Here is an 18459-nt window from a genome sequence, read left to right on the forward strand (position 1 = left end):
CCCCACCCGATACCCTGCTGTGTCATCAAAGTTCAATGTAACTGAACTTTTGCTGCATCATCAACAAAATCACATATATTTCATTTATTGATCTAACATCAGTCTGAAATCAGATGAATATGTGTTTTCTGGTTTCAGCCATAGATAAAATCCTTCCAAAGCAACACACGATTGATGGTGCAAAACTGACTGTGACGCTTTACATGGAATGTCTTGGACTAGGCAGTGAGGATACGGATGGATCTTGGTACACACAACCAAAACCATTTACTGTTCAAAACCTTGACGAAACCAAATGTAGGTTTCTGCAAAACTCAAAGACCGATGAGGAGGAGCTGAAACGGGGACTGAAAGAGCGACATGCCGAAATTATATGGGTCTCTCTCTTTTCTGCTACGATGACATGCACGCTCAACAAGGATGCCCCAAATGCTGTCAAGCTAGCAAAATCTTGGAAAAAAGACACAGAGGACTTTCTGAAAGGTTTTATTGATCACTTTAAAACTGAAGAATTTACAACCCTTGAACAGATGTGGGGGGATGTGAAGAAGAATGTGACCGATATCGCCAAGTCAAAGTTTGTTCTCGTGAAAACGTCTGATGCAGAACATAAGGTCACAGTAGTCGGTCATGCCACAGAGGTACATCAAGTCGCTACCAAAGTGAGGGAAACTGTAGAAGGCGTAGAGAACGAATTCAGAAGAAAACAGAAGGAGATTACTGAGCCGATCAAAACTTTGAAGCCACTTCAGCTCCAGCTCCTTATGATGGATGGCTATGTAGCAGATATTGAGAAGCGGTATCCTACAGATTTGAACGTGACTGTCAATGTCGAACATAACGAGATGATTTTCAAAGGTCAAGTGAACGAAATCAACGAGTGTAAAGTTTTAATGTATGAAAGATGTACGAGTTACAGTTCACACAGACTTACACTTTCCCAGGGACTGGTTTCCTTTCTAGATCAAAAGGACGTGAAGGCTATGGTCATGAACAAACTGAAGGATAAGAAGATCACTGGAGTATGGGATATTGAAAGCAAAAATGAAACTGTAATTGTCATGGCAACGACAGAAGAAAATGGTGCTGCTCTAGGGCGAACGCTCAAAGAGATGATCGTAGAGCATCGTGAGCCAATTGATGAAGAAAATACCTCCCTTCTGTCTTCTGACAAGTGGGCAGCCTTTCAAAAAGCAGCAGTGGCGAGATATGGCAGTTTTGTGAGTCTAAACAATGACCGGAAGGCCTCCCATGTTGTAATTGTCACCTTTGACAACACAATTAATGAAATCAAAGAGGAGGTTCGCAACTTTATCCTACAGAACTCGGTGTATAGGCAGATAGTGAAAATGCCAAGCCCAGTCTACAGATTCCTTCGTGTCTATAGAGAAAGCGAGCTCAATGATATCAGCCATGCCATGGTGAAACACAGTGGCAAACTGGACTACAAATCGACAGCACAACAGATAACAGTGAGTGGCTGCCAGGAGGCCCTTACCAACGCTGTGCAGGATTTGACAAGTCTTGCAAGGAAAGTCATTAATAAGAAACACACCCTCAGGAAGTCTGGGATCGGAAGGTTCATCAATTCTGAGAATGGGAAGAAAGGCATTGGCTCAACAGAGAAAGAGAGTCAATGTATCATAGAAACGTCATTTGATGAATCAGTCAAAGTAAGAGTCGAAACGATTGGCGTAATACCTGCCTCAGTCTCTTCTTCACCACGGGGTAGAAACCCAACTGGGACCAGAGTTATCGCTAGCTGTGACATAGACTCGAAAAGAAGGATTGATGTTGTCATAGGTGACATCACAGCTATGGAGGTTGACGTCATCGTCAATGCAGCTAACAACAGGTTAGATCACATTGGAGGATTGGCAAAAGCCATAGCAAATAAGGGTATGTATATTGTATTTATTTAATGCTTTTATAATGTATATTTGTTGTGATAGGACATGATTAATTCAACCTTACAAACAACTTGTTGTGATTCTGTCAATATACACAACCAGATAACAATACCTGGCAATTTCAAGGATTCCTACATCTTTACATCTAGTTTACAATAAACATCATGTTATCAGGTGGACCTACAATTCAACGGGAGAGTGATGAATACACTAAGAACAAGGCTTTGAGAGCAGGGGATGTTGTAACTACTGGTGCAGGACGTCTCCCCTGTAAAATGGTTGCCCATGCCGTCGGTCCGTGTTGGTCTGGTGGTCATGCTGGGGAGGAAGGAGACCTGAAAGATGCCATCATGTTAAGCATGGAGAAGACAGACAGACATGGATACAAGTCTATTGCGTTACCTGCCCTTAGTGCTGGAATATTTCGATACCCAGGCAATCTTGCTACAAGGTTAGATCAAGACTGAATGGTGTCGTCTAGACTTGTGTCTTTACAAAGTGTACCTCCCAAATGCATTATGTCTAAAACAACGTCACGAAATGCCTTTTAGTTTGTTCAATTAACTGAAATAGAGAATATTTCAAAACGTTTGACATGTATGTTGTTGGAGTGAGTAAGTGAGTGAGTGATGTGGGTTTACGCCACTTTGATATTCCAGTTATATCATTTATGTGCTTAGGAACGTTCAGGTGAATGAGATATGCATTCATGTCAATAAAGTCGTGTATGTCATTCGTATATGATACTAACGTTCATCAACCAAGTCAAATCAACCTTGCCATCAACTGGAAACGTTGAACTCATTGAAATCCTCAAGTGTATGTTAGTCTCGTAAATGAGAAACCACATTTTAACTCATATGCACATACTATTCTAATGCTATTTTTATAACAAATAATAAGTAAATATGCACACGAATGGTGTGTTTTCGGGACTCTTTTGCAGGAACATCTAACTACAGTCAATATCTGATGTATCAATATTCTTATTTCTAGATGATTAGTTTTATGTCTCTTTTCAGGCACATTGTTGAGGCCATTAAGAAATTCTTCACTCTGGAGAGTCCAAACAGCAGCGTGACGAATGTGTACCTGATTGACATGAGCGGGAAAACCACCCAGCTGTTTGCCGAGGCTCTACAGTTCGTGTTTAGTGATCGAAGAGTGGCGCTGACACAGAGCAACAATACAACTGATTCACGCCTTCCAATAGCTTCAAAACCCAAACCAGTCACTGGTGGTGTCGGTAAATATTTTTTGGAGTTGTTCGAAGCTTAAGATATGTAATATAACATGAGAGCTCTTTTTCTAGGGGTCTAGTTGATACAGCGTCTTTCCAGAGTGCGTATGGTCGGTGGTTCAATCCCCTGGTGTTTCATACCTAAAGACGTTAAAAGATGGTACTTGTTGTTACCATGCATGGTGCTCAGCATTTTGGGAATAAAACAAGGACTGTTCAGCCTGGAGTCAGTATACTGTGCCTGAGTGGGGTCTTCATGATACACGCCAGTATGTTATCTCAATCAATCAATCAATCTTTATTCATGGTACTTATGTGGCCAAAGGCCTATAGTACAATGTGTGGGGCGTGTTCCACATTCATACATTTTCTTAGTGTCATGGCATGATAAATGAACATTGATAGATTTCTAATAGTTTCTGTACAATCACAAGTCATTACTTTACAAAATTTGTTACCGTTTGGGTTGCGGTAGAAATAGTTATTTAGATATTTTGCTCTTAAATCTTCATACACTGGACATACACATAAAAAGTGATATTCATCTTCAGTACAATCAGTTTTACAAATCCTACAAAGTCTGTGTTCTCTTGCAATACCTTCATATCTGCCTGTTTCAATAAATAGATCATGTGAGCCACAACGGAATCGAGAAAGAGCTGTTCTAAACTTATGTAAATTTACACTTAATAGATAAGGTTCTAGTATAATAGTAGTCTTAAATGTAGTGGTTTGCTTTTCTAGAACTGGACAAAGAACAATGCCATTTTTGAATGTACATATCTTTTAAAGTCTGTGTTATCTCAGTTGCCTAGCACTATAAAATGGGCATTAGTCCAGACTAGTACCGGCAGCTACGAACAGATGCATACCCATAGCTGTATAAGCGCAATAATCTAGAAGACTAAACCTCATTTCACCACACCCCCTCTTTCTCTCTCAACCATGAGTTATTTAACTGTTGAGTAACTTGGGCTTTTTAAAGCTGTTTTTGACGGTATTCAGTGTTTAATAATTACACCTACGAGCATAGTCACGGTTCTGGCAACCCAAGGTTGTCTTTATGAGTTACCTTCACTTAGAATGTGCACACAAGTCAGTGTTTGTGGCACTCAGGGTGCTTACAGACAATTCCCTGTCTGACATCATGTTACTTGAATATTGATTTGATTAGTACATGGTGGCTGTGTTTCTTTCTCTCACAAGGTGTCCTTCCAACTCAAGGACAAAAAGCATCTTCACACAGCAAAGTGACAATTGTCAAAGGCGAAATTGCGAAACAAAAAGTAAGTATGGTATATTAAGTGCTAAGCTGTGTAATATGATGATCTCTCTGTCTTGTGTAGTGCGTGTCTTTCAATTGCAATGCTTTGCGAAATGTATTAGAGTCTTAAATGGATGATGAAGTGAAGGAACAGTAATACGAGTACTCATGTTGGAACTACATTAAGCTTTCCTAATCAGTATAAACGGTTATACTATTGTGTTGCTATTGAAGGTCAACCAAGATGTTATCTGATCATTGAAATTGTAGATATACACAGAAACACGCCCGAGCACCTTCTTTTTTATTTCATATTATCGCAGTCTCAAAGTTTTTGTAATCAGCAAGCATTTTCAATAGGCTGATGCTATCATAAACTCAACGTCCAACAACCTTGATCTTAACAACGGAGCTGTGTCCAAGTCGATCCTGAAAGCTGCAGGGAACACAATACAGGATGAGCTGTCAGTGAAGTATCCCCAAGGAATAAAGCCGGGAGATGTTGCTGTCAGTTCTGGAGGAAACTTGGGATGTCGTGTGTATCATGCCTGTCTGTCCACTGCAAGTGCCTCTAGTTCTGATGTAAGTTAACCCAGTTATTTTTGTATCTCTGAATCAGAAGCGTCTTTTGTAACCAACAATTCAGCCGTTTTGGTTTATTAGCCTGAACAAGTTAAGTGAGCTTATGCCGTGTCCTGTTTGACCAGTGTCTATCATTCGTCGTCCGTCGTAAACATCTTCTCCTTGGAAACCCTTCCAGTGAAACTGAACTTTCATGCTTCTTCCCACCAATGACAGCCCAATTTGTTCAAGACCTAATCTGATTTTCACTATGGCCGTCTCGTTAGCCATATTGGCAGAGCTATTTTTGGCCATTATTCAGACATGTTCTTTCATAATAAAATGAAATTTGGTACATGTGTAGTTATCGGTGGTGCTCCACACATTCAAAACTTTGATCCTATTTTTTACACTTTGACCGTGCCTGTAAATTCGTAAAGCTCGTAAAGCTTCACACTTGAAACATCATCTCCTCAGTGACCACAACCCCAATGGGGCTAAAATGTCACATACCTGTTCCTAAAAATGATGACACCCCAATTTTTTCAAGAGGCTCGAATCCTATCTGACACAGCAACCATATCAAGAATCTATTTGTGGACATTCATGAAAGATGGTATTTGTTTAGATGGTATGTATTTTTCTCCATATTGCCTTTCCCCTGAACAGGTACTTCAGAATATCATTCTGAAGTGTTTGCAAACAGCTTCTGATGACGGATGCCGTACCATTGCCTTCCCAGCCCTAGGCACAGGGAACCTGGGCTATGCACCTGACTTCGTGGCTCAGACTATGTACACAGTTGTCAATAACTTTCAAGAGAGAAGCACCGCACTGGAAGAAGTTCGAGTAGTGATTTATCCATCAGACAAACAAGTCATCCAGGTAAGTGATAACACAAAATTACAGCATTATTATTATTATTATTATTATTATTATTATTATTATTATAGTGTATGTTAAAATTGATTTTTCAATGGAGCAATATGCTATGTGTGTCAAGGACACATTCGTCTGAAGCTTCTAGGTGGTCATAGAAAGGGAAACATTTTTTTGACGGTTGCAAGTTTGACTTAACTGCTCAGAAACTTGAATACATGTATGTATCATTCCAAACTGACTTTTGCGTGAGATGTAGTATGGGTGTGATCAAACATATTTCCATGTGTTAGAAAACAACACCTGATGACAAATGACGAACCATTGCGTTACAGTTGCAAAGGAGATAAGGCTGTAATTGCATTGTATCACAACGCTTTGCGTGTCATTGTGAGTTTGTGACGTCACCAGTTACCATAAAAAAGGTCGAAGATTCATGCAGGATGACCTGATAGAATCTCACACTCATACTGTTATCAAAAGACACTCGATGGAGATAATTAATCTTAAACAAGGAAAATATTTTATTTTGTGTTATTTCTGTACTCAAAGAGTATGTATGTGTTTTCTTTTTCAATCCTTCACGAAGGCCTTTGAAAAGTATAAAAGACAAATGGAGACAGGAGAGATAACTGAGCCAGCAGTTGTGGTAAAGGATCGCCGTTCTTTCTTTGAACAAGTGAACACTGAAGGTATGCTGAGAGTTTTGTTTTCTGTGTTGAGGGAAACCATTTCTTGTTCTTTTGTTGAAATAGGGACAGTATCTCGTTCATTAAATTGTTCAGTTATATTTGAATACATACATTTTAACTTGTATTGAAGATTCATGGGTATCCGAGACTGAATCGGACGGACTTCAGATTGGACGGCTCAACGTTCAGATCAAACAAGGGGACATAACCAAGGAGGACGCTGACTGCATCGTCAACAGTACAAACCCTGACCTGGACCTACAAAGAGGTGAAAAAAGAGCGGGTTGACGCTGTAGATCAGTAGTAGTTTGTATTGCTTGTTACCGTTAAACTGTTAGAAGGATGTCTCGCTTTATAATACAGCTGTGATGTGTTCAGTTGTGAAAACCGTTTAGTATATGCTGCAATGAAACTGAAACGTCTTGGAATCTGAAGACGTGTCGGGCCATGGTATAACTTGTTAATGGTATAGAACTGAAAACAAATTAAACATTCAATTTCGTAATCGTCTTCTCAGGAATCTGAAACACTGATATAAAATGTACAACTATAGTTGGAGTCAGATTGCAGATTGCATTCGGCTCGTGACCGGGATATGTTTGTGAGATGTTTGCATGTGTTTTTGAGATGTTTGCATGTGTTTGTGATTGGTGCCACCTGCGGGGTAAGATGCGCTCACCTATTCGTCAACACCTTTTATCAACAATAAAACTTGCTTGTATACTCTCTTTTGCCCGGCAGTTAAGCACTGTACAGTGGTTTTACGTAGAGATGTCAATTGTGATTATGGAAATGTTTGTGCACCTTCTATTCAATACCCATCTTAGGGGATGGAATGCACATTATATACTTAATTTACAAAAAGTTCATGTGTGTTCCCAAATATACCTGTTTGCAACTGTGCCTTGGCGCTATTTCTATATTCCAACTTCTGTATTTGCGGATGGGATGAAAATTATACACTTAATTAAAAAAAACTTATGTAGAAGATATTTGAAATTGGTGCATGCTATTGTTGAACATCAAATATTCAAATAATTCTTTGTGCTTAAGTATTTCAATACTCAAATCTTTGAGTATTAACAAGCTCCGACGCATGTTGCGCATTTTGAATGTTAAAAAAATATAACCGTGATATTATTTTATAACTTTATTATAACCTGTTTAGATTTGGGCCTAGAAACAGCACATTCTTTACCGTCTTGTTGCTCCCTAGTAGGGATTGCGGGGTAGACTAGGTCCCAAACAACCTAAAGGGATTGGCGACAAAAGGGATCGGGTAGTCATGACTTGGTTGATTGCGATAGAGTGGGACAATGGTCATAATTTCGATCACTGGATTGTCTGGTCCAGACTTTATTACTTACAGAAGCGCCGTCATATATCTGGTTTTTTGACCTTCGTTAGACAAGAAAAGTCAATATATAGTGAGCCTATTTGCACATGTTGACATATTGAATATTTCCACGATTTTCTGTTCCAGGTGCTGTGTCCGTAGCTATCGCCACAGCATGCGGAAAAGACATGACCTCACAGTGCAAAATGAAAGGTAAGGAACAAGTGCTTGTTTGGAAAAACAATGAGAATCGTTTTACATTCAAAAACAAGTATCATTTGTACCTTGAATATGTGGTTCAATACAATAAATCAGCTGCGGCTCCTGTAGTAAGTCAGCCATGTTCATACATACAGATGCGATCAGCTGCGGCTCCTGTAGTGAGTCAGCCTTGTTCATACACACAGGTGTGATCTGCTGCGGCTCCTGTAGTAAGTCAGCCATGTTCATACATACAGATGCGATCAGCTGCGGCTCCTGTAGTGAGTCAGCCTTGTTCATACACACAGGTGTGATCGGCTGCGGCTCCTGTAGTGAGTCAGCCATGTTCATACACACAGGTGCGATCAGCTGCGGCTCCTGTAGTAAGTCAGCCATGTTCATACATACAGGTATAAATAGCTGCGGTTCTCCATGAAAAATATATGCAGTGTGTGTTCTAGGCTGTTGCACACATAGCGTGTTATACAAAGATACCTGCGCAGCAACATCTTTCTCCGGTAAAAACGTGCGTGTGTTATGGAAACTCGATAATTCCAAAGACTGATCAGAACCATACTTTATATATAGTGGACAAAATGAGGCAGAACGGAGTTGTCAGCACGACAGCGAAAGGTCTGAAGTGCAGCTACGTCCTACATGTGGCGGGGGACCATTTTGGCAATGACTGGAAGAAAGTGGTCCTCACATGTTTGAGGGAGGCAGACGAATTGGGTGATGCGCGCTCAATTGCCCTTCCGGTCCTTGGAACAGGTAGGTTCAAGTTATTTCTTTCAAGGTTATAATGAAATAATGATAATATGGTGTTCAATGAAAGGATATGTACCGTGTTTATATACCTGTATTTATTTATATATATTAATGTTTCGTTCCCAGATATACTACAAGTCAACTATAGGTCACTGTATAGTGAGTGAATGAGGGATTGAGTGATTTATTAAGTGAGTGTCATTTTACGCCACTTTAATCAGTATTCTGGCAATATCACGGCGGGGACACCAGAAAAAACTGCTTTACATTTGGTACCCATGTAGGGAGTCGAACACTTTAACCACTAGCCTACCTCACCACCACCCTTAATAGTTTATGCTAATTATGATTACAATACCGACACTTAATGCCATCAGGTGCTGGTCACGTCAACCCTCAAGAAATATCCGAGATCATGGTTCATGCCTTTGCCGAGTTCGAGCCTCAAGCATCCAACCTAACAGATGTACGGGTGGTTGTGTTCCAGAAGTCAATGTTTCTCACAGTTTCGTCTCAGATGAAGGAATCAGTGAAATCATTGAATCAACAATCCACCATACGAACACCTAAAATAGGTAAGAAAAAAGAGCGGGACTATTTGTCAATATTTGATATAGGATATATTCCTTTGAACATTCCTGTAACGTAGGATGGGGAGTGAGTGAGTATGGTTTTACGCCGCTTTTAGCAATATTCCAGCAATATCACGGCGGGGGACACCAGAAATGGGCTTCACACATTGCACCCATGTCGGGAATCGAACCCGGGTCTTCGGCGTGACGAGTTAACGCTTTAACTACTAGGCTACCCGATATCAATACTATCAACAGAAATTCATTTTCACGTCAGAGGTACTCTAGACAATCAATACTGAAATGATTGCAATGTTTACTGGTTGCTCCAGTCTCAATTAGGAAATGTGGCACCTTATGTTCCTGTTCTTATCGTTGATAAACATCTCTAGTTTCTTGTTTTTTTGGAGGTAACGTCATGATGATATGATGAGACACTGATTGTTGTAAGTTCAATTTTCCAGGCAAACTGATCATAGGCGTCACAAGGTCAACATGTGTTCGCGTGTGATAATGAAATAATTATCACGGCTTCCAATCAACGTCAAAATATTGAATAGCTTAAATTAAAGGTACATTCGGTTTCTTTAGCAACTACTAGTATATATTCAAAGAAAGTTGGCAAAATCACTTCCAAGTTAATCCATGATGACGAGGAATATGATGTGATGATCTTGACCTTCTTGGTAATGGCATGAAAACGAGTATAGCGCACATAATATCTCTATGTTGGTGGCTGGTAGGGCTAACTGCTGCCATTCATGAGGATTTTCTGCTCTTGATCCAGTTACGTGTATATGCGTATACAACCAAGTCTAACGGACGGGTGGCCAAGCGGATTCTCCCCGATCAAATCTAATGTAAAGTAAATTATACCTCCATGAGATGTTGGCCTGTAGGGGTACCTGCTGCCATTAAAATGTGTGATTCTATTAAACGTTCTGCTCATGATCCAGTTACGTGTAAATGCGTATACAATCATATTTATATAACGGGTGGCCCAGCGGTCTAAGGTGTCGCACTTTCGCTGTCTTATGCAAGGCATCAACCCCCGGTCCCAGTTTCCTTCTGATTATATATCGCTTAATTTGTAAGTGTGTCGTTGGTTTTAAGGTCGTAAAGACCTGTGTTCCCCACATCAAACTGACACGTCTTGCTACAACTGAATAGTGTTTAAAGCAGCGTTAATTTAATCTTGCTCGGTCTCTCATCATCTTTGTTTTTGTTCCAGGGGTTCGTGGGATTGTTTCAGAAGGTCCCTGGAGCGCCTCCGCCGGCTCTGGTAGCATACAGTTTGGAAATATTACAGTGCAAATGAAACAAGGGGACATAACAGAAGAAGACACAGACTGTATCGTGAACAGCACCAACATGGAACTGGACCTAAAGAAAGGTGGGGCAGCCGTTAGTGAGACTATTAGTAGAAAATAGGAGGAAAAGAGAGGAGCCAATTGATACCATAACCAGACCTTTGCAGTGCAATAGATTAGACAGTTGAATCTATATCAGAAGATAGCAGGACTAGAGAGTAGTCGGATGGTATCATGTGAAGACAATTCCACTTACTTCCATGTAAAGACCATTAGCAGAATAAATGAGTAAATGAGTAAATGAGTAATAAGCGATGTACTGTACCATAAGGTAAGAACGTATTAAAGAATGTCAGGGAAATAGTGAATATTTTACTTCCACATTAAGATCATTAAAGGAATTGGAAAGTATAGGTACGTTTTACTATCACAACTTCACCAGGGACCTACATATACTCCTTTCAATAAACCTGATAAAGATATACATTTTGTTTTACTGTACACTATTTTTAATCAACGATAACACCTGTATTTACATGATATGCCAGAAGTTGTCTCAATAGATACTTAATGAAATGTAAAGGCAGACGTGTCTTGATATTAGCAAAGTGGTATTACATGATAAACTGAAAGAGGAATGCCTTACGTGTGCTGTTCATGGTATATTTCCTTAAGGTGCTGTCTCAAGTGCTATCAGGAAAGCATGTGGCAAAGATATGGATTCGCAGTGTGCAAAGAAAAGTGAGATTCATATCGATTCTCTGTGCAGTTGTGTAAGACACTTGCTATACCCTGGAGTTGTACATTGTAGATAAAAAAACATTTCAGGAAGACTTCAGATCTTTTATGTGGAAATGTAACATCAATGTAACATTAATATTAATGTAATCTAGCATTCTGAATGTCATGTGAATTATGTAATCGCTCGTGGTCGGTGTTACACAAGTAGAAAACGAAGCTCACGTCATTGTGAGTATCTTTTAAAAAGGGTTGATCCACTAGAATGTTTTGTTCATATGAGTGAGATAAGTTGGGTTCAGTTTCAAGTCCATGGGAAACATCCCCAAAGCAATCATTAGCTCTGGCACGTGAGTATCCAGATTTCAAGGGAATAGTTACACCCAGTATTGTCAGGCCGCAAGCACATGTTCAAGTCTGGATTGGCACGACTTGTTTCTTTGACTTAACTGCTCTATCGGTAGCATGACCAGAATGCTTGAATTTACATTTGCTGTTACAGTTGATGACATGAGACAGCATGGCGTTATCAGCACGACATCCAAAGGTCTGAAGTGTAAATACGTCCTCCATGTGGCCGGGCACCATTTCGGCAATGACTGGAAGAAAGTAGTCCTCAGCTGTCTGGAAGAGGCAGAAAAACTGCGTGGTGCACAGTCAGTAGCATTCCCTTTGCTGGGAACAGGTAACGTGGCTAGAACTGGTAACAGTCATTGTGAGTGTGTTAATATATTACATATTATTATTGGTAATGTTTCATCCATATTTGGATCAGAATATATGTTTCGTTGTAGTTCTCAATCAACAAATGAAGATTATTGGAAAATATAACAGATGTAGTGGTCGTTTTTCGGAACTTGAAAGAAACAGCAGTAGTAAATAATGATAAGAACAACTACAACAACAACAATAATAATAAAAATAATATTAATAATACTAAAAAGAAGCTGAAGAGATGTGCAGCAGTCAGAATGTTCCTTTCATAGTTGTACTTTGCATCTATATGTCAGCTTCTATTGTATCAAGCAACATTTTCTGTACAGGCATCGGAAATATACAGCCTGAGGATATTGCCAAGCTTATGTCACAAGCATTTGCTGAGTTCGGACCTCAGGCTGTTAACATCAGCGATGTTCGAGTAGTTGTATTCCAGGAAGCAATGTTAAAACCATTTGCTGCAATGGTGAAACACTCGGCAGGCACAGGAGGAATACCACAGGCACAATCTATCATTACAAGAGGTAAGTATTTACCAATAAGGTGCAGGAGTTGTATTTGTGCTGTTAACGATTGCAAAGAGATACCCCATAGGAAAATGATCTTTAATAATATTAAATAATATTTCAAACAACTTCAAACTTTCACATCCAAATTCTGCCTTGATATTAGTTTTGTTTTACACAAATTATGGTTAAATGTATTCTACTTTAATTTCCTATAAGAGATGTGCAAGAGAGGGAGAAAGAATATTTTTTTCTTTGGACCCATCAGACACAAAAATCTCATCAAGCTACCCTAGTTTGACTGAACAATTAGTAGTTGGAATATAGGCCATGTCGTCATTATTGTCATTATTTTCAGTTATCCATAAATTTAATTGATTACAGTTACTTTTGTGTTTGAGTATTTGCTGAACTAATTTCCTTATTATTATTAACCGTGATGGAATGACCTCGTTGCATTCATAGGCGGGATGGAAAGGGTTTTGTCGTTTTATCTATCAATAAGATAACTGCCTTTACGCTTCCAAAGGATTGGTATGTTCCATCTTGTTCTTCGTACATTTCGTCAGGCACCACTTCGACAGGGTGGGTTGATCTCTTCTTCTTCTCTGACCAATCATACAACATAGCCAATGGTATAAGGAACCTGGAAGCACTATGCAAGGAGGAATGGATTACACAGACATCACAGGACCAAGTGATAACAAAACTAACAGACCATCAGGTTACGATATTCACTTTACAGTAACAATGCCCATTATTTGAGTTTGGAACATGTGTATTGCCATTAGAGGTTTTGCAAGAAGACAATACCAGCCTTCAACACTTTACAATCATTATGGATCCTGTCAAAACATTTGATAAAATAATGGCCAAAAGAGAAGATGAACCTGTTGAATGTCTTTCGGGGTGGCTTAAGTCAGTATGTGATGCTGTCTTTGGTAGAATGAGAAAAATGAAGAAAATAAAACTTGGAAACAATATTGGAATATTAAAATGAAACTGGATGCCCTTGATGAAAAGTTTATAGTAGATCCAACTGACATTGCCTCAAATAACTCTGCCATTGTATAGAAGGATCACTACACATTCAATGCTTAATCAAAGAGCTTGCCATAAGTGACATCTCAAATAATGCCACAAATAACTGAAGAAATATGCCAAAAAACACGCATTGGATTGGCAACACGGGCATTAGGCCAAGCCATTTAACTTAAAGCTTCCGGAATTTCGATTATCTGATATTGTTAAAAAAAATTAAAATACCCAATTTCCTTCCACTGATTTACCCACCTGAACTAGAAATATAGGAGACCAGTGAGCCCGCCTCATCCGTCCCTTTCTGTCCAGCAATATGCCAGAAGTTCCAGGCCTTGGTGTCTACATTTCACAACGTTTGAGGTACAATCGAGGATGCTCTTTGTACGAAGATTTGAAAGAGCGTCATACGAATCTTGCACAAAGGCTGTTTGATCAGCGTTACAACAACCACGTTCTTAAAGAAGCATTAAATAAGTTTTATGGTAGACATTTGGTCCGTCAATGAGCAAAATGATGTTGTACCATATATTCCCGTGTGATTTATTTTTCAAATGAACAATTGACCTGCATTTGCAATTGTTGAGGGCAGGATACGCTCACTTTTTCGCAAACACTATTTTTGTAGTGATTCATAAACAAATGCTTATGAGTGAGTACCAGTGAGTAAGTGAGGAGTGTTTTATGCCGCTTTTAACAATATTCCATCAATATCACGGCGAGGGACACCAGAATCGGGCTTCACACATTGTACCCATGTGGGGAATCGAACGCTTTCGGCGTGACGAGCGAACGCTTTAACCACAAGGCTATTCCTCCACCCCTCTCATGCTAATGGTTTGTTGTTTAACGCCGCACTCAGCAATATTCCAGCTATATGACGGCGATCTGTAAATAATCGAGTATGTACCAGACAAGCCAGTGATTGACATCATGAGCATCGTTCAAAGCAATTGGGATACGATGACATGCATCAACCAAGTCAGCGAGCCTGATCTGCCGATCCCGTTAGGAGCCTCTTACGACAAGCATATCATGCTTATGAAAAAGTCGGAATCGTACGACGGACTCTTCTACATATTAATTATTATTATTGAAAAGGTTTTATCGTTTTTGTTTGCAAATGTATTTCTACAAAAAAAACTCTCAAATATATGTTATTATTTACTAGCCTCCTCAATCCACTTTTGTTTCCCCCTTTTATAATTTGTTGTGAATTTCAATTTCATTTGAAAAAAAGTCTTAGATAAATATTCAGATGCTTTGGAATTGTTATTTGCAGCATAATAAATATACTTTCGAATCCCTAATTGTTGGATTATAAGTAGATACCCTTAGGATGCCGAGCATCCTGACGATTTACTGACACAGAAAATATACTTCCAGATTGACTCCTTGCATAAACGCTTTGATGTGGAGCTAAGAGCCGACAGAAACAAAGGAGCTATAGAACTGACAGGACTGAGAGGTAAGGTTGGGCTTGCCACAGGAGAGGTTATTCAATACCTACGTGACATTGAGAAGGAGGAGAGCGAAACAGAAAAGGCGACCCTACTCTCTCGAACAATACAGTGGGCCTATTTCGAGAAAGACAGTCCTTCCGATAAGAAGGACTTTGGTAAGAAGGAAAATGCAGCAATAGAAAAGGCATTTACAGACAATAAGAAGTCGTTCAAGGTACCTTTCATGAAGACCAAGATCGAAATCGACTTTTCGTCCTTGGAGGGAACAGCAGCAAAGAAAACATACAATGTCATGCGACGAGACCTTTTGCAGGGTGAGAAAATAGTATTATCTAAGGTGTATCTAAATATACTAACGGAATAATTAACTGTGCTTCACATAACTTTCATTAAAAATAAATTTACTATAAAGTTATGTAATGCACTTTTTAATTCATATTATTCAAGACATCTCCTCGACTATAAGGTCGAGATTCACAATTTACACGCGCACGATTAGGATCTTTGCGTGTTCGTTGGGAGCATGATAATTACACTCGTTGTATTTGTCATGTGAACAGCACACAATAATTGTAGAACTATCGTGCCCATGAAAACGTTTTTGTTTAACCGTAACAAACGCTTATGCAATGCCAGGGCTTCAATGTCTCTCGTGTCTTCAATGCACCACCGCTCTGTATCAACGCATATGGTAGTCACATCCGATTGTGGCATTGTTAATTGAGGTGTTACACCACCGCTCTGTGAGGGCGTGTGGCTCTGTCTCCTGTTACCATGTATCGGTTATGTCAACGAATTCGTTGTGATAAAACATTGATCAGAAGAGTGATCAAATATTATGTTGTTATTTTCAATAACATAACGTTTACACCACTTTATGTAAAGCACAGTTATACTTTTCCGATAGTATATATAGACACTGGTAAAACGCCATCTGACAACTAAGGCGACGTGTTTGGAGACAAATATATTCAATTTCAATGCCACGATGAATAGGACAACAGAGATTATTTATTTCTTTGTGATTAGAACACGGTGGACAACAAACTGTCAACCCTAATTCGGCATACAGTATTAGCAGATACAGCCATTCATATTTTTCTCAACGATGAGGTCAAGGAGTAGTCTGTTTAAGCAAATACATACGAACCACACTTCTTAACTACACACTATCCTTACGTGAAGAGAATATATACATTGTGACATTCGTGTAGGTGTAATACTTAATAAAATGTATTTATAGCCTACGTGTTGTTTTTCAGAGGCCAAACAATCAATATTTGACCTACCTCCGAGCTGGCAGAAAATGGCGGATGATGTTAATATTGAGTGTTTTCAAGTCGCAGCTGGCGGTGAAGAGTTTAAGACTGTTGAACAAACGTTCATGTCAACTATCAACAACAGCAATGCCAAGGTTCTTCAGGTACGATACCACAATCTATATAAAACGCACAGTCGATGAACTTGAAATACCATAATAGTTTTTCCTTGCCTCTGCCTCTCAAAATACAAATATTCGCGTAAGCTGAGGAGATTTCGCTTTTAAGTAGGTTCTTGAAAAGCTGTTAAAGTTCGTAAGTCAATATTAACTAAGATCTGATGACATTGACTAAACCTTTACTGAGACTTGTTCTAGATGCGAGAAATAACATAGATCCACGGAAATCAGGAAACGTCTGTTTGCAAATCGGTTAAAATCTATTAGGTCAAACGTCATATGGACCTCTTTCCCGATCTAAATGATATCCTCCGGGTGAAGATAGTCATTGAAATTATAAAGTCTTTGACAAAATCGTAGTGGCAGCGGGAAATTATACATAAGAACATTATATCAAAATAACGAATAACTTTATCATATGCATGTATTTATAAATTACCATCCAATAGTGACGATACGATGTAACACGGACATGATCTGACACTGTTTACGATACAATGGCATAAAGATATATGGATGTTTTTAAACCTAACACACTCAATGCTATCTGATGTATGGTTCACACGCGGAGGTGATTCTATTTCTGGAACAGTGCATCATTAACCTCAATATTTATAACACAAAACCAATGATAACATGGCATATTAGGCACGGACATGTTTGCATAAAATATGTGCATCTATCTGTGGAAAGAACTTTTTACATTTGTAACAGAAATAGTTGATTCCTCTTGATCGTCATCTGTATGTCGGATAGAACACCATCTCCGTTGTGTATTACATATGTGCTGTATGTAGAGTCCTCCCATTAAAATAAATTTCTTACCTATGAAGACCTTATCATAAAACTAATTGGAATTTTGTATGGAGACTAGATAATTTTCAGCTGCAGTGGTAAAACCAGATATTTAAATCAAAGCCATGAGCTAGAATAATTTTAATAATATCAAATGGCCGCTCCCTCAGCAACTCAACGCATTTCAACTTGTACATTATATTCTGCCAGGACGTGACTTGAAGTGTACCCTCACAAACCTTTGCAGTGGTTTGTAACCTACGACGTTGACTAACACCTTCCCTGTTACTGAAAAGTACCATCATACATTGCGTATTTGTCATAGGTGACTCGCATTCAGAACAGATCTCTGTATCAGCAATATGCGGCCAAAAAGAAGCAACTTGAGAAGCAGAACCCCCAGGGTACCCAGAATGAGGCATGGCTGTGGCACGGTACCAGCACAGATGCTATAGGCAGCATCAATGCACATGGGTTCAACAGAAGCTATTGTGGGAAAAATGGTAGGTATTGCTTTAGACAGACAGGCATATATGACCAAGAGGCCAATAATACATCTTGTATACAATGATATAGTTAATACTTGCTGCGCAATCTTGACATTATAGTTTCGTAGAATATAGAACGGGTCTACAGGAATGCACTTCCTAACAGGATTCTTAGCCCTCATGTGAAATAAAATAACACGTACACGTACAATAACACGGATAACGTAAGTAACATATTCACACTTTCGATTTGAAGTATATCATACAAATTTTACCGAGATGGTCCGTTTTGTTTAAATACGGTTGCATGTAATCATTTCTTGGACTTGCATATTCTGGACATATTGATAGTACGTGATATTCATCTTCATTGGGGGTCCCCCGCCGTGATATTGCTCGAAGATTGCTAAAAGCGGCGTCGAACCATACGCCCTCACTCTTCATTAGGGTGGTTAGAGTATGGACAGGGTGCATAGTCAATTGCCGTGTTTTTGGAAAATCTAGCTGCTCTAATGTTAACATTACGTACATTGCAGATAAATT

At 39.2% G+C, this 18459-nt stretch overlaps 1 protein-coding gene across 2 annotated transcripts in view; it reads left to right on the forward strand.

Annotated features, from left to right (window-relative positions):
* Positions 1-18459, forward strand: part of LOC124138490 (protein mono-ADP-ribosyltransferase PARP14-like) — a 31194-nt gene that overhangs the window by 11112 nt on the left and 1623 nt on the right. For both annotated transcript variants that reach the window (XM_048391766.1, XM_048391768.1), the window contains exons 8-26: positions 139-1899; positions 2085-2361; positions 2933-3156; positions 4357-4436; positions 4775-4996; positions 5645-5860; positions 6444-6546; positions 6677-6814; positions 8030-8095; positions 8672-8854; positions 9229-9426; positions 10655-10816; positions 11409-11474; positions 11974-12156; positions 12515-12712; positions 13264-13418; positions 15119-15509; positions 16458-16618; positions 17754-17931. In XM_048391766.1, coding sequence (XP_048247723.1) covers positions 139-1899; positions 2085-2361; positions 2933-3156; positions 4357-4436; positions 4775-4996; positions 5645-5860; positions 6444-6546; positions 6677-6814; positions 8030-8095; positions 8672-8854; positions 9229-9426; positions 10655-10816; positions 11409-11474; positions 11974-12156; positions 12515-12712; positions 13264-13418; positions 15119-15509; positions 16458-16618; positions 17754-17931 — 4962 coding nt within the window. The remainder of the gene's footprint in view (positions 1-138; positions 1900-2084; positions 2362-2932; positions 3157-4356; positions 4437-4774; positions 4997-5644; positions 5861-6443; positions 6547-6676; positions 6815-8029; positions 8096-8671; positions 8855-9228; positions 9427-10654; positions 10817-11408; positions 11475-11973; positions 12157-12514; positions 12713-13263; positions 13419-15118; positions 15510-16457; positions 16619-17753; positions 17932-18459) is intronic.

Source organism: Haliotis rufescens, unplaced genomic scaffold (assembly GCF_023055435.1).
Source record: "Haliotis rufescens isolate VD_foot unplaced genomic scaffold, xgHalRufe1.0.p SCAF_97, whole genome shotgun sequence".
Lineage (NCBI taxonomy): Eukaryota > Metazoa > Mollusca > Gastropoda > Lepetellida > Haliotidae > Haliotis > Haliotis rufescens.